Source organism: Melospiza melodia, chromosome 11 (genome assembly GCF_035770615.1).
Source record: "Melospiza melodia melodia isolate bMelMel2 chromosome 11, bMelMel2.pri, whole genome shotgun sequence".
NCBI lineage: Eukaryota > Metazoa > Chordata > Aves > Passeriformes > Passerellidae > Melospiza > Melospiza melodia.
Window position 1 is genome coordinate 19,833,906 of NC_086204.1, and position 26,580 is coordinate 19,860,485.

Here is a 26,580-nt window from a genome sequence, read left to right on the forward strand (position 1 = left end):
GTGCAGCACACACTAACAAGATGTTTATAGTCCCTCTCTGATCAGCACTTAAATAGAGCTCATGTCTTAGAATTAGTTTGTCTAACTAACCTGGGAGAGTTTTGTAGTGACATTTAATGACATTTTCACTGTACAAAGCATTAGTGTCATTATTGGTTAGGTTTTAAAGGCTGTATTTTATTAGTAAAACAACGTTAATTTGCTACACAAATCACTACAAAGAGAGAGAAGTATTTATCATGCTTTATAAGGCAGTGTGATTCTCATGTGACAATTTATTCATGCATGGATGGAAAATGCAAATAATCTACCAGATTAGGTACTGGTACCTGTCTTATGTGCTGAAAATAGTGAGTGCATTGAGAACACTGAAAAAGTAAGATATATTGACATGTTTTATTGCAGTAAATGCTAGTAAAATTGCAATCACTATTTAAATCTTAGGCCTGAAATAAACTCCACAAAAATAGGCCACTGTGACAAGAGGAAGCTCTCTGTAGAATTACAGCTTCAGAGATTATATTTATCTTACTATTTTATCAGTGTAATGAGACAAATTATTCCCTGAGTATACATTGATTGAACAACATTAATTTCTCAAAATAAAATGAATGGCCTAAACACAAGTGGTTATCTACTACAGGCAACATTTTGTGCATTATCCATAGTACTTTTTCTCTTTTTTTAAAGGAATTCTTCATTTTAATACATTTTATAACCAGTGGCATGTTGGTAACTAACAGTAGAGTACATAAACACATCCACAAAATTTGACATTTGAGTTTTATGTTTTGAAACCAACAAGGAATTCTTGGAATTTCCTTTTTGCTTTTCACCTAGAAGTTTAAAGAACAAATTATATGGCCCACAACACTTTAACCCCTCATTACCATGAGTAAATCAGCTAAAGCAGCCCTGCACAAGACACAGAGTGTGTTCAACTGCAACAGAAGATTGTGGGCTCAGACTTGCAATTATTGAAAAAGAAGAAATGCTCAAACTCCTTTTGCAAAGTAATACATCCTTGAGGGCTCAAATGAGCAATGAGATGTACAAAATTTTACCATCTCCTTAGAGTTTCTTCAATTTTATTTTCATGCTTTACAAAAATTTGCTGAAGTGGAGTTTAGAATCCTTCTTCAATAACCTAGTAATGAGAATAAGAACCTGTCCGCTCAATGATACTTCAAAGTGTCACAGATTCACACAAAAAAAAAAAAACAACACTGACATAGAACATGTAAATTTATTGGCATAATCTTTATTTTAAAGAGATCTCTGCAATTCAGTGAAAGACATTTTCTTCAGGTAATGATTTAGAAAAAAACTTTGTAGTAATTATTACTTTATATTCTTATGCAAATATAAAAATACTAAAAAGATATGACACCTTCCCAGGCCAGAGCCCACATTCTCATTCAATTTCATTTGCAATAATCTCAGATTTAAAAGTAAAAAATTAGTAGTCAAAATAAACATTTATGTACAATATCATTGGAAAACCTAACATCTAAGATTAGTTTAACGTATTTTTCAGGGTCTAGGCATGCACTGTCATCCAAACTACAATTCTTTGTGACTTTACAATAATATCTTTTGGGTTTTAACACCTTCAGTATCTCTCTTGTGTAGCCATGTTGAAAAAACACAGAAACAAGAGAGGAACTCCATGGGATCTCAAGAAATCATTTAGCATATGCAAAGATCAATTAAGCACTTAGTGATACACTTTAGTCTCCAGTGCAGTCTCCAGATATTATTCAAATGCATTAATATTAATCAAAATTAACATTTATTTCTTTCTGTGCAGTTCCTATTGCAATATTATGGCATCTGAATAAAGCAGCAGCTTCCTGGTTTAGGCATTTCTACTCATCTCAGTAATAACCCAGACAGAGCACATTATGACTCAAATGCAAGCAAGCCTTTCTCATCCAAATATCTTAGTTTTCATGTTTCAGAGGAAATTTTTTTTCCCTGAATACTGGTTCTAAAGAAACAGGGTAGCTTCTTCCCAGCTTTGCCTACAGTAAAAACACTGTCCAGGCCAAACTGTAAGAAAACATAAGGCTCTAGGCTAATACATAGAAACAGCAGAAAACCAGGGAACTGCAGCATGAAGCTAGGTACTTTCTCAACAGCTTTATAAACCTCTCTAAATAGATAAAATAATCCAAACTCCTAGTTGCATATGTCTAACACTTTTCAGACTATTGGTATCAAAGTGTATGTACAATAAAAATTACCTCATTTTCATAAATTTCTGAATAAATATATCACCTTGACACTCTCCTCACAGTGACTTCTATACATAAATTAAATGTTTTAAATTGCCAGATGAATTTGTCAGAAGTTCAGGTTTACCTTCATTTCTATTAGAAACCTTCCTTTGCAAAGGAAAATCTCAGGTCAGAATACTTATGCAGAGCACTCTGAATTCACATCAACAAAATTAGTAACATTCTGATGTATTTGCAAATCATTTTGTATTTCCAAACAGGGGTTGACAAACTGCACAGTTCTCATTCCAGTCGTCCTTGCTTGGCATCACCTATTGCTCCCCACACATCAAATACAAACTCATCTGGAAATGCAAAGTCTCCAAGAGTTTCATCCAAGGCCACTGCAAATTCATCTGGGTTTTTCTTGTCTCTTCCAGCTTCCACAATTGTTGCAGCTAAAAAGCAACAAAACAAAAGAATGTAATTATCATGAAAGTGACAGCTAACACACAGAACCAAGATAGGGATGGATGGGATTTCAGATGTCTGTTTTCAACAGCTGGTGAGGTCAGCTTAGGGACATGCAAATTTTACCAGGTGAATTTAGGATTCAAGAGGAAATTATGCACTTAAAGTTTGTGCTTGTGCCTCTATAAAATGAAAAAGTTATTTCTGAAAATCTCAGCCAGGTGTGTCAAATTGTGCAGAAGGAAGAGAAAGGCTTTGCTGCTGTGCACAAGAAACTGGAGTCACTAAGGAACATCTTGGCATCCAGGAGAATGAAAACAGAGGAGTGATACAATGGAGTTAAACTGTGATATCTTGTATACCAATATTGTCTAGAATTTTCTCTTATTTACCAGAGAAGTATCAGAATTTATCAAGGGCCAGAGCACACTTTAGAAATGGCTAAACTGGAGCTGCAGCTTAGGATTCACTCCTTCCTTAGTTGCTGTGCTCATCCCTCGCCTTTTGCCACTACAGTTTCTCAGACTCTGGGAGATCACAGAAATCTATCCCAAACACTGGATGCTGCCAACCCATGGACATTAGAGCAAATGCAAACCTCTCTTGATCATGACACCTGCACCTCCATCAAGGGTGAAAAGAGTCAGCACAGAAATGTCTCCTGTTTAAGCTGGGCCCAGAGAACCACTGGCAGCAAGCTACAATGGTTTGAGGGCAGAATGCTCTGTAAGACACACTCAGCACAAACAGCACTGCTGAACACAGTTTATTTTCTGAGCTGTATCTCTGCTGCACAGCCTCTCTTCACAGGAAAATGATGGTATAGTACAATAAATGAAACATCAAAGTCTACTTCATTTTGTGATTACTTTATACCCTTGCCTTGAACTGCTAGATGTCCTCCATCTTTTGTTAAACACCAAATACCTGCCACTTCCTTCACAAGCATATCAAAGTCAAGTGTCAAACTGAAGCATTTGATAGCTTCTAGCCTTTTCTTAGAGAAATGTCCAAATGTAAAACACATAATATAGTGCCTGAGAAAGGGAAGGAAGTTTTGAAGCCACAGAAAACATCTTTACTGGGACAGTCTGCTATCTACCACATACACATATTGAATCAACATAGCAAAATCTTTCTGAGAAAAATAAAAACAAACATTCCCTGTTCTGAAGTTTTACTAAATTTATTTTATTTTGTTGATCTAAAACTCAGCTCAACTTTATTGACAGTTCTGAACTTCTGGCAAACAGCACTTGCTGTTGTGCAAACATGTAACAAGATGTAAGCAAGCGTGAGCCATACTCCACATTGTAAATGTCAGCAACAGTAACTGAGGAAACTTAATGTTTTGGTTTTAACTGTGTTCAGCTGTGAGGCTCCAATCCCAGTGTGTCAAACTACACAAAGCTGTGCAAGGAAAATTGATGTAAATCTTGACAAATAAACTGCTGTGTACCCCAAACAAGTGCACCCCAGCTTCCCAGGCAACACTAGTGGTTCTCAAGGACCCTCAAGGCCCTGCCAGAAGAAACCCTATCCCCATTGCATTGATTCCCTCTGTGTCCCCTGTGAAGTTCCTCTGACTCTGATTCAGTCAAGTCTGGATGGGAAATGGGCATTAAAGAGGGGACTCTTGTTCCTGGTAAGTAGAACACAAGGATTTGTTCTACAACATCACTCTCTATTTTCTGACAATGGGGCACAAGAAGGTACTTACAGGGAAGCAAGCCTGGAGATAATGAGGAGAAGGGTATAATTGAAACTTCACAGATTTCTGGATATGAAGCTGGATGTAAATTTACTTGTTATAGACAATGGGAGAAGGGTGGAGAGAAAAGAGCTGTGCGAGGTGGAGTAAGAACAAACACATCAAGAGATTGTTACACCAGATATTTAGAAATCAAAAGAGTAAGGATCTAGACAAGTGTTCAAGCAGGGTGGGAGCAGGAATGTAGCCAGTTTTAAGATAAATTGGCCAAGAGATATGGAAGAACCCTATGACACAGACAGCAGCAATAACACAAGACAACAAGGCATTATATCACAGTCCAGCTGCTCTGGCTGAAGCTTCAGAATTGCACATAACAAACTGTCATTAACAAAGTGGAACTTCAAATGCAACTTTCTTTAACGATTTACATTCCCAAATAACTAAATAGATTCTAAAAAACTGGTTCATTACAGATTTACAAAACTTGAAAACAAAATCCACTAAAAACTTAGCGGATCAACTTTCAACCCAATCAAGCAAGAATCAGAACATCGCCGCGCTAAAGCAGCCTCAAAAAAAACCCCATTTTCACCTGTACTGAGTAAGTGTGACCAGCACAGCACTGCAGGGCACATTTAATGCAGTGTATTGACTGAGGCACAGCGGCATTCCCAGCCGCTCCTGCAGCCAGAGCCAGGCTCGGTGGCAGTGCGGTGCTGACCTCCAGCGCCGCCCGCCCGCACTGCCGGAGCATCCCGGGCACAGCGGCACCGCCGGGCTCTGCCATGGACCGAGCCCCTGCACTGCCCTCCTGCGGGCCAGCTGCCGTGCCAGCCCGAGAGCTCAGCCCCCATTCCCTGCCTGATTCCCCAGCAGCTGCCACAGCTGCGGGACAGTGCTCCCAGGGCGGCAGAATGCGCCCGGTCACATGGTGACATTGGCGGAATCGATGGCAGAACGCACCCGGTGGCACAGTGACATTGGCGGAATCGATGGCAGAACGCACCCGGTGGCACAGTGACATTGGTGGAATTGATGGCAGAACGCGCCCGGTGGCACAGTGACATTGGCGGAGTTGATGGCAGAACGCGCCCGGTGGCACAGTGACATTGGGGGAGTTGATGGCAGAACGCGCCCGGTGGCACGGTGACATTGGCGGAACCGATGGCAGAACGTGCCCGGTGGCACGGTGACATTGGCGGAGTTGATGGCAGAACGCGCCCGGTGGCACGGTGACATTGGCGGAACCGATGGCAGAACGCGCCCGGTGGCACGGTGACATTGGCGGAGTTGATGGCAGAACGCGCCCGGTGGCACGGTGACATTGGCGGAATCGATGCGCAATTCCCAGGGCAAATCAAAGCCCGCTGACTGCCGAGGCATTCAGCAGATACTTGCCAGTTGAAGGAAACGTTGCTGGTTCTCAGAGGGTGACAGCTTCGTGCCAGATTGTCTCCACTCCCCTCCCTTTTCCCCACTGCTTCTTGTAATCACTTATTGTGCAGCTCTTACAGGAATTTTATTCCAAAAGAATATTTTTCCACAGTCAAGAGAGCCTCAATTGTTTTCAGATTTTCCTTTTTTCAGTTCACTTCAGGCAATGTTAGTGTCTGATTGATTTTTACATAAAATGTGAAAAGTTCAGCAATCTTAAAAGTGGTGAAAGGAATTAGAAGTCTCATCAACTTTAACTGAGAAGTTAATGTCAAGCTTCCCAGAACATGAACAAAGTAATATGTTGGCTTTTCAAATACAGTTCCTTTAAATAATCTCAGTGATCTTTCACAAAATCCTTATTTTCATTTTTAATGGACACATGGGGCACAAGCCATGGAATCTACCTTCTGCCTGCCATTCTTATTATCTACCTTACACAGTCGTTTTGCTACCTATATCCTGTACTGTAACTTCTGAAAAAGCTTTTTCCAGAAGTCCTGACAGGAGCCTCAATGTTTATTTAGCTGTAATGCCATTAGAAGTTTTGTCTTCATCAAAAGGTAACAAATATTTTTCTATCCTGTCACTCTAAATCAGAAAATGAAGCATGTATTGCAGTTTACAGTATTTAACATTACTTGGTTTAAGTTTCATGTTGAACATTGTCAGATCTGGTACTCAATAACTATCAGAAATATTTCTGCTTGTTCCTTTTTCTTAAGTACTAATTCTTCTTGAAGTTTATTTTGTTTAACTGGACTTGCTGCCCTATCTTTTATCAAAAAAACTCCCATTATTCTTTCAGAGTAAATGAACAGCTGTAAACAATATACTCCTGGATGTATGCAATAAAATCCTGTGGGAAAGGAAGTCTGGTGACAGAAGGAGAAGAAAATAACAGATTCAGGGAGAATATCACTTCAGTTAAAGCATTTAGAGATAAAAACATCTACTGAATATTGATGGGCTGGATTTGCGAGCCAAGAGAAAAAGCTTGGGTAACAGAAAAGTTTTAAACCTGTTAAGATATTTTGACTAGATGGTAAGTTTGAAAACTGAATTCAAAAATGGAGAAGTTGAGTCCAATTTTTTTAAACAGACAAGACAGAATATGCAAGGATATTTCAGCCTGGTCTCAGTGATGGAAGATTATGAAACAGATTATCTTGTTTGCGATCACGTAGCATGGACAGGACAAACAGGGGGTCAGGCCCAGCCAGCATGGGTTTAGGAAAGGCAGGTCCTGCCTGACCAACCTGCTCTCCTTTTATGACCAGATGAGCCACCCACAGGATGAGGGGAACGCTGTGGATGTGCCCACCTGGACTTCAGCAACGCCTTGGATACCGTTCCGCACACCTTTCTCCCAGAGGAGCTGGCAGCCCATGACTGCACCAGGGGATGTCCAGGTTGGACATTTCTTCACTGAAAGGGTGATTAAGCACTGAATGGGCTGCACAGGGAAGTGGTGGAGTCACCACAGCTGGAAGTACCCAAGAAACGACTGGGTGTGACACTTAGTCTATGTTTAGTTGGCATGGTGGTGTTTGGTCAAAGCCTGGACTCGGTGATATCAGAGCTCTTTTCCAACCCTAATGATGCTGTGATACATCATGCCTGATAATATTATAGAGAGCAACAGAAAGGAAATAATCAGCCAAAAGCAGAAAAACAGAACAAAGGGGAACAAAATACTAGTGGAGGAAGCCAAAAGGTGCTAAAAAAAAACTGTGGACAGGAAGCCCTTTTGCCATGATTTACCATCGGTGGCATTCTGGGGTTAGATCCAGGCTTCCTCCCACCCAGAATTTTTGGGATTAAATACAGTCCATAGCAATTCAAGTCTTACTGATTTAAAAAAATAAATGTCAATATTTTTAACTAGCACTGTTTCCTGAGTAGCTCCTATTAACCAACTGCTCAAATTCCTTTACCAGAAAGCACTCGTAGAATTTAAAATAACCTGAATTATCTCTCAGCTGTGTATTTAAGTTTTAAAGAATGCTGAAGTCAAATCTTGGCTCAATTTCTATTATGCCCATAAAATGGCTGAAGAATATATTTCCAGAGCCAACTGCCCCTTCTCTGGATTACATACAGTTTTCAGTACAAAGGGGTAAGGAAGTAAAAAGGTAAAAATGCATCCAAAAGCAGGTATGTAAATCTCAATAGCATTTAGATCTCTGAAAATAAAAACTAAAAACTGTGCCAGAAAAAAAGTGCATGCATTTTCTTTAACAATTTCCAAGTATTTTGGTCCAGCCTAGGGATTTGTGTGTAGATTTAGTCAGCCATTCTTGAAACTGTCAAGATACTTAACAAAGCAAAAATTAAGGGCTTTATCTCACCTTTAATCCTGTCTGCAATTTAACATTAGTTTTTCCTTCCTTTCTTTCTAACTTATGTCTTAAAACTGGGGCACTGCTTCAGAATTCAATCACACCATGGAAGTGTCATTTTAATGGAGATGAAAGAGTAACATTAACTGACATCCAAAGATTCTGACAAACAGAAGTGCATGGAAGTGAGCAATGATTGAGATCTTAATCACTTGTCAGCTGCACTTTGTGATGACTTGCATTTTCAACTAATCTGGCCTGAGTAATGAGAGAAATTTCGAGCTAAGTGGTGATTGGCATCCTCTGAATGAATCTTTTCCTCATATTTCACTTTCATGGGTGACTGATCACATCCAGTATGTGAAAAACTGACATGTGTTAATTGAACAGATTTGTGACAGGTGATTAGCTCTCCTTTCCTAAAGAACCCTTGAGCTGTTTAATTGTTTTAAAATGGTAAAGTTGGGGGATTTGAGTCATAAACACTGGCTGTTGTCTCTTAGATTTGAACTTCAAGATATGGCTTCAAAGGTGCAAACTAAAGCTACATGAACCCTACAGTCTTTGATTTCTGACAGCTTCTCTTGGTTTCACTACCTTTTGGGGAGGAAAAGAAGAGGTGAGGGACAAAACAACCACCCAGCAGGGAAGAAAAGAGCCTCTCTATGAACAAAGACCTCTTCCTTCTTTGAGTATTCTTCTAAGGCTTTTTTTTTTTAAGTTTCCAAACTACATACTGAAAGATGAAGGGCATTAGATCTTTTGAGGGGAAAAAAATTCAAGGAATTCATGGGAAAACTCTACCAGGTGCTTGGCCATTAACTCAACTATATGCGTTGAAAGCTGAACTTCTCAGTCTAGTGTGCAAGAGCCATCCTGTTTACAGTACCGAGAGCCAAAAATACAGGGAACACCAGTTCCCACAGGACTGTTCCCATGGACACCAGAAGCAGAGCACCCACAGCTGCTGATTCCTGTAGGGCAAGGAGCCTGGGGGCCTTGGAGGTAACCTGCAAGGACAGGAGCTTCCAGAAGCCCAGGCTGAGCCAGGAATGCAACAGCTGCAGGACAAAAACAGCTCCCAGAGGGACAGCTGGCAGGGCACCCAGAGCTTTGAAGCCTGAGCCAGACTGAGGCACAGAGGTTGCAGGAATGAGATGGGACATGGAATCCTCCCTAACCTAAACATGGCTCAGCAGCACACAGGCCTCCCAGGAGTGCACTGCATGGCAGCAGCATCGCATATTGGAGTGGCCTGGGAACAGAAATGTTGAGAACTTCTAGATTCCCGGGAATTGGAAAGTTTAGATAGAACCTACAAAACAGAACTCGAGTTTTGGGCAGCTCTGCCCTCTCTTCTATGCCATGAAGCCCAATTCTGCCTTAGACTGAAGCACAAATACTGTTTTACCTACATTTTTTTCCTGTGAGAAAACTAGTGGTATCTGCCAAACAGATGCTTGCTGGTAGGAGCACCCAACAAAGGCCTTTTGGCTATTGAGATAACCACCTTTTGTTCTCATTCCATGTGCTAACTGCTGCCCCTCCAGCCCTGGAGCTTCATGCCAGACCTATTTTCTCTTCTGCTTTGCCTTTTCCACTTCTCTCTCATGAAAGGTTTCTTTTCAAGATCTCTTTCTATTTAGCCAATTCTTTCCTTTTTTTTGGCTGGTTCTTTTAAGATATTACCATAAGAATAAATACCTTCCTCTTTGTCTCAGTACCAGCAGTTCCACAAGATCCTAGGAGGATTACACCAGCCACAGCAGGCTAAAACAGCCAGACTGCAGCTTCCTCCCACACAAATAGAAATTCCTATTTAGTTGTTGTCAGAATAACAAAGAAAGGCAACAGCTGCAAGGACAAGTTTGGTTCATCTTTATGGAACTTATGACACTGGGGTTACATAATGTCTTTCATTATAAATCAACGATTCTTATAACTAGTAAATATTCTATAAGTTTTCTCATGTTCATCAGAACACACGTTTTAGAGATTTTGATAAATTTGTGTAATTATTCTGTCAGTTGCCTTGCTAAATAGCTACATGTTCACTGATGAAGACCTCAGGATCAAACCTTAGCAATCAACTTTGATGGGTCTATGCCAAAGGGCAAAAAAGCAAATAAACATACTTATCCTGAAGAATTCTTAACCATGGCACACACAAGATCCACTAGAAAATATATGCCAGAAAGAATACAGTGGTGACAGTTATAGCAAACAACTAAAAAATTCATGCAACAGTGTATAGCTAATGTGCAGAAAGAATAGAGGATTGACTGAGTAATTACATCAAAAGGCTTGAAAAGTGGGAGGGAGATTCTTTTATCAGAAAAACACATTTGTAGAAATACAGGCAAGTTTTTGAGACTGCAGGCTGGACAAATTTTGCTTCACTTACATCCAGAGACTAAAGTACTCAATAAACGTCAGACTACAGAAAATGAGAAATTATTTACTCTTGTAGTAATGTATCTGCTACAAACTCACCTAATTCAATATCTCTTATGCCCATGTATGTTTCAAGAAGCTCATCCACTTTTTTAATTGCTTTTTCTTCAACTTCAGTTGGCTTTGTTGGAATAAAGGGAGAGAAGAACAAAGGTATGATTATATCCATGCAGATTTCAAAATAAAGAGCAATGTGTCAGTGATTATCCTTACTCCCACCTTGGCCCCCTAGACTTACAGAATCTACAGACAAGACACACTATTCCACTCTCTTTCCCTCTTGTCACAAACATGAGCTTTCCTCCTAATACCAAGCCACACAACTCATGCATTCAAACTGAACAGGGGCCTTGTATCTCCTGACAATACAGATCTCCATCAAATCCTTATCAGCTTTAGAAGAGCCCAGAATAAATAATATTTATTCACTAAACTCTAATCCTAGTTTTGCACAAATTCATGTCAGTGTATCTAATCAGCCTCTCCTAACAACAACCCTTACACCAACCCTGTACACTTCGGTGTCAGAAACAGAACAAATTCTTCACAACCATCCCACCTCTTTTTTCCCCCCTTCCCTCTTTTCAGCACCCCTTGGTCTAATCTAAATTCATCCATGCAGTCCATGAACTCGAAATCTGGGTTTTGTGCTTCCAGGTTCCTCAGCCCCATCCTGTCCCTGCTAGTCATCAACTTTAGTTGTTCTCTTCAGTCCCACAAGCTTTGTAACATCCCATTTTTCCTTCCTACTTATCATCCTTGGGGGAGAATAAATCAGAAGCTGGGTGATTAAACTGCTGAGGGGCATTCCCCACCATACCATCTCCTCCACAGTAGCAGGGCCTTTGGCTCTCAGGCGAAGTGTCTCTCTCCCTTTGGAGATTTTAGTCTCTGACAGAGTTTTGCCTTTGGACCTTGGCTCCAGCTTTTCTAAAGATAAAACAAATCCAACAAAAATAAAATACCAACCAAAACTAAATATACAGTACAACAGAATATGAGGTATCTGTTTTGGTTATTACAGTATCTTCACATTTAGCCTGATAGAGATCTAGACTATGTAAAAATCTAGTTATAAATTAACTATTCTAAGTATAGCTTTGCTGATAATTTCTTGTCTTCAAATTGTAAATCTGCTCAACTGCACTGAGGCTAGAACAATTGACCAATGTATCTAAGCAGGCCTGTAGCATTCATTTCATATATGTACCTTGTATAATTTGATTTCCCTATTGTGCAGAGAAGCATTTATACCTTTAAATTAGATAGCAGCTGAAGTCACTGGCCAACTGCTGATTTATTTGGGTCTTTACAGACAGAACACATAGCAGGTTCAGCACTACAACATTTCTATCTTTCACTGATGCAATGGTGCCAGCACTGCTGCTAAGCAGGTGATGATGAGCCACCCTGAGCTGAGTTACCAATCTGCTTATCAGCACTCACAGAGCTGCAGTGGCCATAAGCAGATCTGCAGGAGGTTTGCCACTGGTTTCACCAAATTCATTTCACAGCTGATAAATCTCTACAAGAGTATCTGGTTTACACGAAGTTTCCTTTACCTGAATTCAGCCTTTCTTGTTTCACTCTGGGTAAGGGCACTCCAGTTAGTGGATGGAGCACGGAATCATTTAAGGTTTGGGTTTCTTATTTCAGGATGCAATTTTACATTCAAGAGTGGCAAGGCTTTAATTTACTTACTGACATGGGAATTACATAGTGAATCTGGAAAGTGCTAGAAGAGAGGAGACAATTCTGCAGAACTGCTTTTATTTGTCCTGCTTTCTCTAACAGATTATTCCTCCTCTTAATAGCAGGCCTTTCTAAGAAGCTCTTCTTTAACATGTTATATTAATTTTGCTCAGATAGACTTCAGCTCATCATTATTGCATAAGTGGTCACAAATCTAGATTATTATGCTGAACAGTATGTTTGAAAAGTAAAGTTTATTAGCTTTCATGATACGACTAGGTATGTCAAAGTCTCATATATATCCTTAGGATCAACACTTTTTCTTTATCCTTTTATTGCTTCAAGGACAGTTTAAAACATCCTTAAGATTGTCATCATTTCTGCTAGACTTGTTTCAAAAAGTCATTCTTGATAAAAAACTCCTATATTTTTCAAATTCTGTCACCATGATCACCTTAGAACTCATGATTTGAGATAACCTTCATTTGCAGTACTTTAGACCAAAACACTCTGGTATCACTAAACTATTTTTCATGTTCACATAATTAAAATGCAGAGTTTGTGTTATGCTGCCTTTGCTTCATTTCTAGTCATTTTTCACAATTCACAGACACTTGTGACTGGTACAAATCTTTTATTCTGTGCTACAAGCCTTGCCTAGGGGAGCTGAGACAGCCTGTGTGTACATGGTAGAAGGATGTCCAACCAGTAAATTATGCTTATTTCACATTTCACTGAGAGGAAGAAAAATAGAAATAATTTCACACAGAGGTTTGTCTCTTTATTTCTGTACCCTCACCAAATTCTCTTGAAATTAACAGGAATTCAGCACCCATTTGTTGAGCAGGATCTGGACCTTGTCTGTCATCTCCTCTGGGGCTATTCTTAGTGCTTAAGCAGCAGCTTAAGTATTATCTTTGTGCCTGAAGCCTAACTGTACCTAAGGCTAAAGGCAGGACTTTTAACATACTGAGCACTGCAACTTGCAAGTGAATTTCTGTAGGGTAAAAAATAATGTGCATATTCAAAAAATCTCTCCACAAAGCTCTGGTTGCCTTTAAATCAATGGCAGAAAAAGGGGATTGCCATGAAATTAGTGCATTTTCTCCTCTACATCAACAGGCAGACTAAAAGGTATCTTAGTCACCTGACTAAAGTAAAAACTATTAAATTATGACTGAAGTCATCAATCAAATGCTGATTTACCCTGCTCTTTACAAACAGACTGTGTAACACTTCTAGCATTGAACACAAATTACAGGCCCATATTAAAAAGAGGTATTGCTGCATTACTAATTGTGATGGACAACACATGCAATTCTTTAGCATAATGTATAACATACACATTTACTTAACAGCAGTACCAACTTACATGTAAACACATTAGAGATCAACTCATAACTCCCTTTCTTCACAGAAGCACCAAAAGCAAAAAAAAAATATCTTTGCATTTCTCTCATTTTCAATTTCTGCTACTATTCTGACACCAAGTGTCAAGACTGGTGTATGACAGTAGCTGTAAACTACTAACACATAAAAAAATTTGAAAAACAAACATTAAAAATTTTTGCTGCTGTAGTGAAGACAGTGATATTGAATTGACTGTTACTGCAGGTGTGCAGAAGGTCTCATACAGATTTGTGATTTAGCATTATTTTGAAGTTTTTATTACAGGAAAATGCTATATGGTTTGGGGAGAGAAACCAAACAATTGAGATAATAAAATTTGTAACTCGGTCTCTATTCTGACTGCCTGAGCAAAACTTCCCTTTTTTGTTTGTTTGTTTTCTACATTGATAAGAGTTTATATATACAAGAATTAACAGTAGGTATGCATTCCTCCTATTTAAGCAGCACTTATCATTGCACGCAGGTGGCAAGCAAAGACAGAGCTTTGCAATTCTGCTTTCTTCCAATTCTGAGTTACCTGCTGCATGACTGGAGATCCACAAAAGCCTGGGGAGGGGGAGAGGGAGAACAAGCAGGCAGCAAAGGAGGTGCTCTGGGGAACCCCAGACAGTGCTTGCTGCAGACTCCTTCTGCATCAGAGAGCACAGACCCCAGTAAAGGGTACAGAAATAGAAAAGTCTGACACACAGAACAACAGGGATTATGTACCAATAGAGGAAAAAAGGAGTTTTGAGGATCCAGACATTAAGGAAGTGATCCATGCTTTAAAACTGTACCTATGAAACAATCCCTGTTCTAATTTTGCAACATCATGTAGTGGCAGAAGAGACTGAGTAAGGCTCAGGTGAGGTAACCCACACCAGGATGACTGCTGGACAAAACAAGATGGAAGACAATCCATTCATAAATCTTCCACTTCAAAGAAAAAAAACTAAATGTACTTTCTTGTAGTAGTTATGCTACCACATGTGGACACCTGGCTGCTCTCTGAAAACAAACCCACAAAGTAATGCAAGGATGGGATTTTATTATCAAGGTGTTTTACTGAACAAGGTGGACAGTCAGGTCACTCACCAAATGCTTTCAAAGGCTCTACCAACTCCAGCTTAAACTTCTGACCTTTCTCCAGATCTTTTAGCATTTTGGCAACTTCATAATGCCGACACTCTGACACATTTTTCCCATTTATGGTCTCTATGTGATCACCCACACAGACAGTTTTGGTTTGGTCCATAATGCTGCCTTCTTTGATTCGCTATTAAAAAAAAAACAAAAAAACACCACCAGAATTAGAAACATTTTTTTAAAAGGTGACACCACCAAGTTTCAAGAATGTTAGTTAGCAATATCAGTATTACTGAGCTTATTATTCCAGCAGTGTGTTTTGTCTATGAGATTATCATAAAACATATTTTGAAAAGCATTATTTTTCAAAGTGTTTTAATAAGCATTGAATATACAATCAGACAGGGAAAAAAAGAATGCAACCACACTTTAGAAATAAGGAATTCTGAAAAACCTAATATTTTTGTGCTTTAAAACTGTTTACAGACATCTCAGCAATGTGAATGGTTATTCAAGTTTTTGGGGGTTTTCTATTTAATAGCTTGACAAGCATAGGAACCAAATTTTTCTCTTCTCAAGTTTAGTCCAGGGACTTAGTAAAAAAATTACATACTGTAAAGGGCTGATCTTAATAAGACCCATCCTAAGTGCTGAAACTACTGTTCTCCTCATTAAGCTATACTGTAAGCTGTATATTAAAGGATATCCTCTGAAATAATAAAGAATAAGAAAATCTTTTAACTGCTATCTCATGGAAAACACAAATAGTCTAAAAGTCATAACAGAAGTTACAGCTTTAATGAAGTGTAATTTAAAAAGTATGGGGAAAAACCTTTAAAATATCTCTATGATTTATGACAGTTTAAATTTCAGTGAATCTGTCTATTGTTGTTACATACTGCCATATTGGTTCATCGTGTGCATACATCACTTAAGCCATTATTATATAGCTATGGGATAGACAAGCCATGACACAGTAAAATACCTTTTATTTTGCAGGTACAAATTTCATCCTAACGTGTTCCTGAAGAACAATCTTTCCAGCCGAGACTGGCGCGGCTCAGCTAACTGTGTGTGAGATAACAGTGAGACAAGGCAGATAAGCAGCTGCCACCTCCCACTGCAGCAGCCAGCCCGGCTGTGCAATGCTCAGGAGCTGCTCCTGTCCCTGCGTGGGGCTGAGCCCACGCATGAGCCTCCATCTGAGAGTCAGTGGGAGTGTGAGTGCTCACTGCCACACACTGCACTGCCAGCATTTGAAGCTTCAGCCTCAGTTTAACTCTTTCTAGCCCCAAACAGAAGCCTGGTGGTGACTGTGGATGTGGTACTGTACACACCAAAAACCAAATGTGCCAAATGCGGTCCTGTTACCAGGACTCAAAACCTGTCCCACACAGCTTCAATCAATGTTTAGTCTACATGTCAAATATTCATTTAGCTTTTCTTCTTAGCACTTGGATCCACACACTAAAACTGTTGAAATAATATTCACTGGCTGTTATTTGTGTCACTTTTTATCACCACTCCAAGTTAACTGGCTGAGACAGTCGAGCTACACTGTTACAGTAATTAAGATGCAATTGCCTGTATTTCAAGTGCTCTACAGTCCATTGAGAAGCTATGAGGATCTATATTTCCTATGCAATGCCTACTCCATTTGATAATGTCTCCTTGTACACCACTCAGTCATACTTCAAGTTCTACTGCTGTTCTTTGAATGCCAATTTGACTCCATAATACCTTTTCCCACCTGCCTGTGTACCCCAAAAGCAAATTTGTGAAAGCAGAACGACACCAGGTTTTGTTCTTAGTAGGGCAAAACAAGATTAAATTTCATAGGAAAAAGCCCTGCAGTTCAGTGTCAGGTTTAAAATTGGTTGGGTTACCACATCAAACCTAGAAACCTCTGTGTTATTCAAAATGCAGTAAAATAACTACAACCCATAGCAACCTTCAACAACCTGCCAATCAGCAAATTCAGTCTTAATTTTTAATTAAGAAGAGGACACAGCCACAATTTTTTAAGGAAAATATATGTATATAAGCAAAAAAAAAAAAAATCAATAACACTTTAGAGACAGTCTCTGCTTAGTCATTTACCTAGAAAATATAGTAATAAAAAAGATGCAGACTTTACTTTTGTATATATGTGTCTATATATAAACCAGCATTTTCTATGCTGATTTAAAAGATTCATTAGCTAAATCTGCAACAACAACAAAGTATGCTCCTAGAAACTCCTTTAAACTTCACCTTCATTCCCATGAAGACCGCATCATTTTCATTACAATGCTTATTATTAGACCAGTACAAGGAAAAATAATATATATTTGCTCAGAGGACTTTTACACAATTTACTGGAAGTTACAGCCTGTCTGGCTAATGTTGTGAGGGTTTTCCAGTGTGCTCCAATTGTGCAGAAGCCTATGTGAGGGCTGTTACCAAGCAAGCACAAAGGGAGTGTCACTGCACAGGGCTGCACTCGTGAACGCTGCTCACTGAAGCATTGCTTCAATGCCTTCTGTTAAAATGCCACATAAGCAGCAGCATGGCTGAATGTTATGGGCTGTATAAATGCCACCACTAGAAATTCACAGTTCTTTATAAACATAAAAGTTAGGCTATGATTTTGCCAAAATGCTTAGTGAAACCTTTATTGCATCTTGACTTTCACAAACATGACCTCAGTCACATTTTTCCACAACAAAGACAAGCAAACCGATTCCTAAACCCTGTCTTGTTTTATAGCCATGGTAGCTAAGGAATGAACAGAAAATACAATTTCTCCATACAAAACCTCTGTTTACAGTGAGAACAACGATTGGGGCAGCAGTAATCAAAGATAATTGCTAATGCCTCACTAATAATGGGTAACTGGAATATATAAGAGCAAAGAATCTCAAAAAGGCAGAAAATGTGATTAAGGTTCCTAATACCTAGTCTAGCAAGAAGGGCAGCATCATTTCATAAGCCTCTACTTGTCTCAAAACATACTGCCTCTAGGTCATACAGAAGAGGAGAAGGAAAGCAATTATGATTAATATACTGAGTATGTTACTGCCCATACTTGCTACTCAAGCTCATTGTGGTAAATTGTGGTAATCCACATCCTTGTAAATTCACCCTATCCAAGGCAACAACACAGGAAAGCTAAAAAACCACTGTACTTGCCCCTACTCTTGTACAGCACAAAGGCTTCTGCCTTAGGAACAGGCAAAGACTGAAAGAACATGATCTCATTATCACATGAGTGACAGAAGTTCTATAAGCATCTAATAAATGACATCAGAAAATCAGTTTAAAACAGGAGGGGGCAGATGCAAGCAGTATCTAACACCTACCATCTCAGGGTAGCTCAGGAGACACAATGGTCTCATTGTAAAGCTGATACACATTACAGAAGCAATGAACAAATGAACTGATTTTGAATGACATGCAGTACAGATTAGCTGAACTAATTTTGAATTATGTACCTAAAGAAAAGCAACTTTATTCTTTACTTACCATATATATGATAATAAAAGATAGTTCTAAAGGATCATGAAACCAATAATTAACCAATTATAGTAACAGAAGCTTCTATAGAACAAAGTATTTCATTGGTAATTAAGTTTACCTTTATAAAGGCACAGCCAGTTCCATTGTCTGTAATGGTAAGTCCCAGCATATCATCAGTTTTAAGAACTTCCACTTCTTTTCGCTGTCCTTTCACATGGGCAAATATGAAATCTTCAAGGCCAATTTGTGCACCTAAGAGCTTGTCCATATCAACTTTATGAGTGTTCAAAGTGCAAAACATGATCTGTGCAGAGGGAAAGCAAACACATTAACAGTGCATTAGGCTTGATGAGTTTGACAGGAAGCCAAAATGAGAGCACAGTTCAGGCCCTGTGACAGGTCCATAGCTTAAGCGATCCCCCTTCTTCTCCAGCTGTGCCAGGAGAAGGAACAGTCTCCATGCACACAGAAAGCATCAGTAGCTCAAAGTGCAGGTGAGAGCTGGCAGGGAACACAGGAAAGAGCCCTCCCTGAGCCTCTCAAGGCCTGTCTGAGCACACCAGCCCTGAGAGAGGCATCTCGAGCTGCTGCAGCTTGCACCAGGTCAGAGTAAGCAAACTGAAGAGCCATCGCCATCTTTTGCCTCATCATTCACCCACCTCAAATTCCACCTGATCCAAAGATCACTAGGAACTAGTTTAAAACTTGATTAGTTGAAAGCAGTTTAATGGGAAGAAAAAAAAAGAGAGCTTATCAAAACAAAATAGTCATAAGAGAGCATGAAATGGTTTGTATTGCCCATGTGTTCCCTCATGAGCTCAGAGCACATTGTCTCCAGTGGGCTTCATTAGTTCCTGCTCTTCCCCAGCATGAGCTGGGGTCATCCCTGTTCCAGTATAAGCAAGGCTTAATAAAAAAGTCAAATTGCTTCCTTATAAACCAGCTTTTCTGAGGGATTTCCCTTCAGCACTGGATATCAGGCAGTCCTTTTTCTGCCTACACTGATGCCAGCTCCTCAGCAGGGAGATTTCCTGTCCTGGCCATAGGCAGGGTGAGAGCAATCCATCTGTGCCGCCTGGGACCAGAGATGCTCCTGCCCACCAGGAGCTGCATGAAGGAATGTGCCAAGCCCAGCACAGCCATCACAGCTGCAGTAATGACAGTGCCCAAGCCTTTCCAAGCTGCAGCAGGAGAGGAGTGAGGGCCAAGGGAAGCCCAGCTCCTCCTGGGCAGCACGGAGAGCACAGGGCAGCAGCCAAACCAGAGACTCTGTGCTCCAAGAGAAACTTGGGGAGTCCCTAAAATCTACTTGACTGAGGCAAAGACATGGGGTTTCCACACCACAACACTACACATGCCCTTTTCTTTCCTCCTGGCATCACTGAATGAAAGCAGAAAAACTGAAATGAAAGTAACCAACCTGTTTACATTGATTCCAGGTCAAAAGAAGAGTGGATACTTTTACTAATGTATTTCACAAAGAGCATTTAAGCTTCTGGAGCTTTCTAGGACTTAGATTCTGTAACTATGGGGATTTTAATCTTAAAAGACTGAAAGTTAGTAGAGAGATTGTGTTTCTTGATAGAGGTCTTGTTTAGTTGCTGTTTTTGAAAACAAAACAAATAAAAACCCTCCAGCAAACAGCCTCACTTCAATGGCTACTTGCTTATCTCATCTAATCCATCAAACATCCACTGCAATCTAACACCTTATTTAACAATGAAAGTCGGAACAGCACACCCTTAACAGACATTAGTTTTATTTGCTCGGGTAATGCAAAGGTTTTTAGTTAAACAATACTCCATATATAACAACACCTAGAGAAATTAATCTGGTTTTAGGTAGAAATTTGAATATAATAATAATGATAATAATAATCTCTAATTACAAGCTCTTTTTTAAAATAAAAAAATTAAAAACAGATTATATCAAGTTCACATACACATTTTCAGCTCTCTCAAGCTACATAACTGCCAGTTTAAAAGGGTAACTCAGTTCTCTGTTCATTGTTCCTGCGATGAATAACAAGCACTGTCTTTACATTTTAGACATTAGCATCCTTCATCTGACCTTGTCAAACAGACAATCTAGTAAATACTGTCACACCTTTGAATAGATAAAATTGGCAACAGAGCAGAAATGTGATATTTAGAAACTTGATCCAGAGTTTCTCTTTATAGATCTTCATCTGGATGGCATTCCTACTACAGCCTATAAGTCTGCAGAATTTTTTGTGAGTCAGTTCTGTGTTAGCCACAAGGCTGAGAGAGCATCAGCTAGTCAAAAATAAAACTTAAATCATTCTTCATCCTCTTTAGTGAACAACTGCTTTTTCTCAGAAGAGATATATGCAAAGAGTAATGTACTAAAGATGTATCTACCCAGAAGGATATACCAGTACACCATCAACCAGTTATAGCATAGCTTTATTTGTACACAGCTGAGACCTATTCATTCAGAAATGGTATTTTTCATAGATTTTACATAGGTTAAATATTGGGACCTAATGCCAGATTATATACTTGAATACTTAAACAACAGGTTTCCACTCCCTCAAACTTTTGCATATTTTTAATAGTAATTTTCGTATTCAAAAATGAAACAAGAAAAAAGTTCAATGTGCAGTTCTCATGGTTAAGTCTTTTCTGTCCTTACCCTAAACCTTCATAGGCATTTGGTCCCTAACTCAGTATACCAGTGCTGTGAATATTTCATGCCAACTTTAGCAAGATATTATAAATCAGAACTGTTACATCAGTCACAAAGTATCTAGGATACCTCCTTCACCAAGAGTTACCATCTTCTGCAGCACTCAGAAGAAGGAAATTCCATGTTGCTGGACACTAGGGGCTTATGCACAACTTTATAAAATAGATTTGTCCAATAAGATTACTAACAGATCATTCCCTGTACCCATATTTTCAATTGGAAGAGACCACATTAGCCAACAAAACCAGGGCTATATAAAGAAATATAAACATGTGTTATGTAAAGAAATGGTATTAGCTAAGAAAAAGAGGGTTACATGATGTGTTATATAAACTATATATGCAGTACCATATTGCATGTTCTATACATTAACTGTACTCTCATCTTCCATATTGAGCTGACACCTTGAGAAGAACTCAAAAATGAGTTGGTTGATAGATTACATACTCAGAAGCTATTGAAAACGTATTAAAAATCTCAGATAACTTTACAGAGAACCATAATCACTTTCTGTTTAAGAGGCAGGGAACTGGGAATTTTAATTCTGAGCAAGATATAACACCCACTGACAGATTTCCCTATATATGTAGATGTCATATCAAGAAATCACCAACGCAATTTTCTAGGTATCACTCACTTTATCTTCCCCAAGGAAAATGTGAGCTATGACCAGCTTCAGCAACAGGAAGAGAGTAACCAGCTCCTCCAAGTTCTAGTGAGCTTTTGGTACTGTCAGATATTCAGCCTGGTCAATACATTCAAAGGCTTATAAAACAAGCATTCAATGTTTTGCTGTTTGTTTTGGGTTTTGGTTGGCGTTTTTTTTCTTTCGGTTTTGGGTCTTTTTATACACAAGTATTACAATGTAATACAGTGAACACAAGTAATTACAGTGTAAATTTTTCCATCCAATTATTTCCACACTAATATTTCAAATACTTTCAGTGAAAGTATTGGAAAAGACACAGCAAGCATCACATGCAATATGGGTGTGACATTTAAGCACTGCTTAGGGAAACAGCAAGCAAACAATTCTTGCCATAGGGATGGGAGGAGGTGTTTTGTAGGGAGTGTTAAGTTTGCTCATTTAAAGTATTCCATCTGTAGGCGTGATTGTGAGCAATTTCTTTCAACAGATAAGCTTAACAATAAAACTTTCAACATTTTGGTGATGAGGATTTCACAAGCTAACCCTTTTCTCTAAAACACACTTCAGATTTTTTATTATTAAAAGGGCAGTTTTGTTCAGAAAGACAAGTTTCAGCAGTGGCTTGTTTGTCAGCAGCCTTTCATAAAACTTTAAACTGAACAGGTTTAAATCAAATACTTTTATGAAAGTTTAATGTGGCACAGCCTCACTGTATACTTGACTGTTTTAGCATGAGGAGGCAAGGCCTGTGCAACTACAGCCCACACAAAGCTCAGCAGCTGAACTCCTGCTACTGGAAGAGAAAGAGGGAGCTGCATTTCTGCAGCCAGAGAGGTCTGAATTACCCTTGCCATACAAAATTCCTCCCACTGTGAAAGAAACCCCAACCTCCAAGGGCTCTGGACAGGCACAGCCATCGGGCATTAAGTTTAGTTCACCAGCCCCACCACATTTCACCTTTCAAAGCAAATAAAATAATCAAAAGGCAAATTGCAAGTAGGCAAACCAGAAGTCCTCACAGTTTCTATGGGTTACCACTCCCTTCTCGTTTGATCAAGAAATAGCCCAGCTACAGCTGGACTTTAATATCCACGTTCTCAGTGCCTGATTAGCTACTCTGAATACTTTAAAGCCCTACCATGTGCTCTCACAGGAGCACACCACCACCAAATGCCTTAACAGACCCACATTGTCCTTCAGCCAGTGCTCATTTATTTATCATACAGGCTGCACTCAGCACTTTCACCCTCATGGGGAACATTCCCTGCTACATTCCCAATAGTCAGAGTGGAGTAGTAATCCTAAAAGGCCAAAGCTACACATAAATACTTTTTCCAACTATTTTTCCTACTTCAACCTCCATAGAAAAAAATAAGGGAAGATATTTCTATTATTTATACAAACAGAAACATACACGTAATGATGTGTGGGTTGTGTTTTTAGTTAAGAGTTGCATCTATCTATTTTTTTAGCTCTGTGCTTTCTTGTTGAAAGCTTGTTGAAGTAATCAAGTTAAATGTGATGTACCTCAAACAACACATAATAATGATGCTGGAAATTATAAAACTTACTTTTTTTTTTAACGTGACTTTAGCAAGGGGTTTGTTCTCCTTTGCCCAGGGAGAAGGGAATTGAAGTTTCTCTTTACAAGACTCTTCACCGGGGTTTAAAATTTAAAATTTTAACATTCACAGATTGGGAGTAGCCAGAAGGTACACAGGAGATAAGAGAACATTATCGACCATTACTCCCCATCATCACCTCCTGGTGAGGCCTGAGATACCTGGTCTGGGAAAAGACTGATAAGAGAACTGAAGAATGAGGACCAACTTAGCAAAGGGATCAATCGAATCAACTGAAGGCAATAGGAGATCGAATAGTAAGCATTGCCTAATTTAAGACCAGTAAACAAGAATTTCTTTGGGCTTGTCTGTATCTTTTTTCCTGCAGTTTTGGTGTCAATGACAATGTATTGCCAGAAGCGATATTCACTCCTCCTCCCTGGGGAAAAGAACAATCACCTTGGACAGAGAAAGTGCTGGATGTTGTAAAAGTCAGAGAGGTGGGCAGAAAGGGAGACCTCTGCCTACCCCTCAGCTCAAAAGGGGTAAGAGATCTATAAAATACCTACAAGAAAGGATGAGTGCAGGAAAAGCCTCAGAAAGCAGCTGTTATGTCTCACTCCTTCATAGACACCCAGCAAACATACGTCCCCTTTGAAGCTGTACCCATCCTGTCCCCATCCTCCCCTACTCATGATCCAGGTCTGCACAGAAGTTTCTGTCAGCAACAAGTTTCTGTCTGTCCAACAAATACTGTGTTTTATATAAACTTCTGTCACTGTTGGCAGTAAATCCCAGAACCTGGAATGGATTCTCCAGCAGCAACTGAACTCAGCTGGTCCCGGGAGGTGTGATCCAAAGAGGAAAAGAAGCGCTGTAAGCATGTGGAGTCAAAAGGAGAAGCGACAGATTACAAGTACAGCTCATTCAGAGCGGTATTAAAACACTTAGGCAGGAATTCATCCAAGAATCCATTCTGCTGCCTGCCCTGCGGTAACCTCACATCCCATATTAAATGTATTCACTTCTGCAAAAGGCATCTGAATGCTGTCTGCACAGAGCTGAGCTCTTCCCCTCCGCTCCCCCCCAGCATTTTCCAGCCCGGGCGCTGCGGGGCGGAGATCCCTGCGATAGGAGCTGTTTCCAAAGGCTGTCACGTGTGGGTATCACACTGCCCGCAGCCTTCGGCAGAGCTGGGTCACTGAAACTTTCCTAGACAGGTAACGCCTACAAATGGCATTTGAGTACCCGAGCGTCCTGCAGTTCGCTGAGATGTAGCTCCTGGCATTATTCTTTACACCAGACTATCTGTCCAAAAGCAGTTTTAATGAACAGATAATACAATTTTAAATAAATTCTAATAAATTCACATTTCTTGGCTGTTCACGGATCTATCCTGTTTCCGTGCATGACTCTCTGATCTGAATTCTTCACTCTGCCACCTTTACATCAGGAAATATTTTTCTTCACTATTTTCACATCATACAACTTTCTTAAAGCCAACTGAATTTCTGGAGTAGAAGATTTTATGTTCAGTGCCTCCAGCAATAATTCTCCATCCATTTTTAGCAATAAGCCACATTAAAAAAAAATTAAAGGAATGGAGCACTAGGGAGAAAAAGGAAATAAGAAAATTCTCCAGTCTAGCACATGGCTGGCAATATATGCCATGATATGTGGTGCTTCCTCTAAGACCTCTGAGAGTGTCAGATTATACATCTAGCAGGAGAAACAGGAGCACACCATTCATACAAAATTAAATTTCTCTGTGAAAGCTGTTCTTTCTCAAGTCAGTGGAGCCAAAAGTTCAACAGTGAAAGGAAGAAAACTAAAATAGAAGACAATCTGGTGATTATGATAACTTGAGAATACAAGGTATAACTGAGATGGAACAGAACAAAAGGCAAACAGCAGCACAGGATGAAAAGAAAACAAAGGAGCAGAAGGTCAGAAAGCAGCTGGGGAGGTCTGGGACACTGATGCATTGCCTCTTAATTACTTAATGCAACACTGACTGATTAAACTGTATTCACTGCTACCGCCACTTCCCCTTTACAATTTACCATTTGAAATGCTATGTCAGGCCACAGCAAACTCAGAACAAAGCTTGTAGTATTAGTAGTCTTTACAACTTTTTCAAAAGTCATCTACAAAGAAGAAAACAAGTAAAGCTGTACAGCCACACGTAGGCACAATGAAATGTTAGCCCTCTGTTTCAACTTGCCACTCGGAGGTTAAGGTTCAAAGAACCACATAGGAAGAACTTGATATGGCCACTACCTTTTAACTAAGAGAAAACAATGCATTTACAAACACAAATGAATCATTATCCAAACAAATGTTTAGAACATGGCTTAGAAAAAAAAAAAGATCAAAAAGGCAGCAGAGCTTAAAAAGGAATCCTGTTACAGACTTAAATTTAACTCCATTGGAACAGTGTACACTTTAAAAATAATTACCTGACAAAGCAGAAAACTTTCCAAACATCACTTTCGGCCGAAATTTTAAAAGGCAGTACGATTCAGGGCATTATACCACATGCCTTACCCTTCCAATGCATTCATTCTGGGTATTTAGCCCCATAAATCCGCTGTCCCTTTTTTAACTAGAATGAAGGAGGGCCTAAGAGCTGTCTCAAACAGCAGCTGCCAACAGGTTAACCGAGACCCTGGAGTTTGGGTCATGAGGACCATTGTTTCTACCATGCAAGAGTTGAATGCAGCCACATTTATGCCTTTTCCCGCACGGTAACGCTCATTTGGAATAGCCAAAGGGGGTTTTTCCTCCCCAGCAGTGTAAAGCAGCGCCGTCCCCACGGGCCCGCGCAGAGGCCGAGGCAGGGCGCCGGGGCAGGCGGCAGGGGGCCGGGGCAGGGCGCCGGGGCAGGCGGCAGGGGGCCGGGGCAGGGCGCCGAACAGCCCCAGCGCCCGCTGGCGCCCCCGGAGGCCCGGCGGTGCCGGCCGCGGCGGTGCCGGCCCTACCTGGGCGGGGTGGATGCCGAAGGCCGCCGCGATGCGGGCGTACAGCTCGCGGGCGCTGCCGAAGCCCTCCACGCGGCCCGTGGGGCTGCCGTGCGCCAGCTGCGTGTGGAACTGCAGCCGCGCCGCGCTGGCCGACGGCGCCGGGGCCGCCGCGGGCGCCGGGGCCGCCGCCTCGCTCTCCACCAGCTTGAAGGTCTCCTTGGACTTGTCCTTCTTCTTGTGCCTCAGCCCCAGCGGCATCTTCCGCGCCGGCCCCGGGCTCCTGCGGCCGCCGCCGCCCGCGCTGGACTCTGCCCCCGGCGCGGCGCCGCCCCGGCCCCGCGGCCATCGCGGCCGCCAGGTGCGGCCCGGCCCCGCCCCGGCCCCGCCCCGCCCGGCCC

The 26,580-nt window shown here is 40.5% G+C and overlaps 1 protein-coding gene across 1 annotated transcript; it reads right to left on the reverse strand.

The window, feature by feature from the left end:
* Window positions 1-1,227: 1,227 nt before the first annotated feature.
* Window positions 1,228-26,467, reverse strand: GIPC2 (GIPC PDZ domain containing family member 2). Its single transcript, XM_063165847.1, has 6 exons — window positions 26,201-26,467; window positions 18,418-18,603; window positions 14,811-14,991; window positions 11,455-11,564; window positions 10,674-10,755; window positions 1,228-2,677 (listed from the first exon to the last, which is right to left on the reverse strand). The coding sequence occupies exons 1-6, from the start codon at window positions 26,438-26,440 to the stop codon at window positions 2,523-2,525; spliced, it is 954 nt and encodes a 317-aa protein (XP_063021917.1). The 5' UTR covers window positions 26,441-26,467; the 3' UTR covers window positions 1,228-2,522.
* Between the last annotated feature and the right edge of the window lie 113 nt (window positions 26,468-26,580).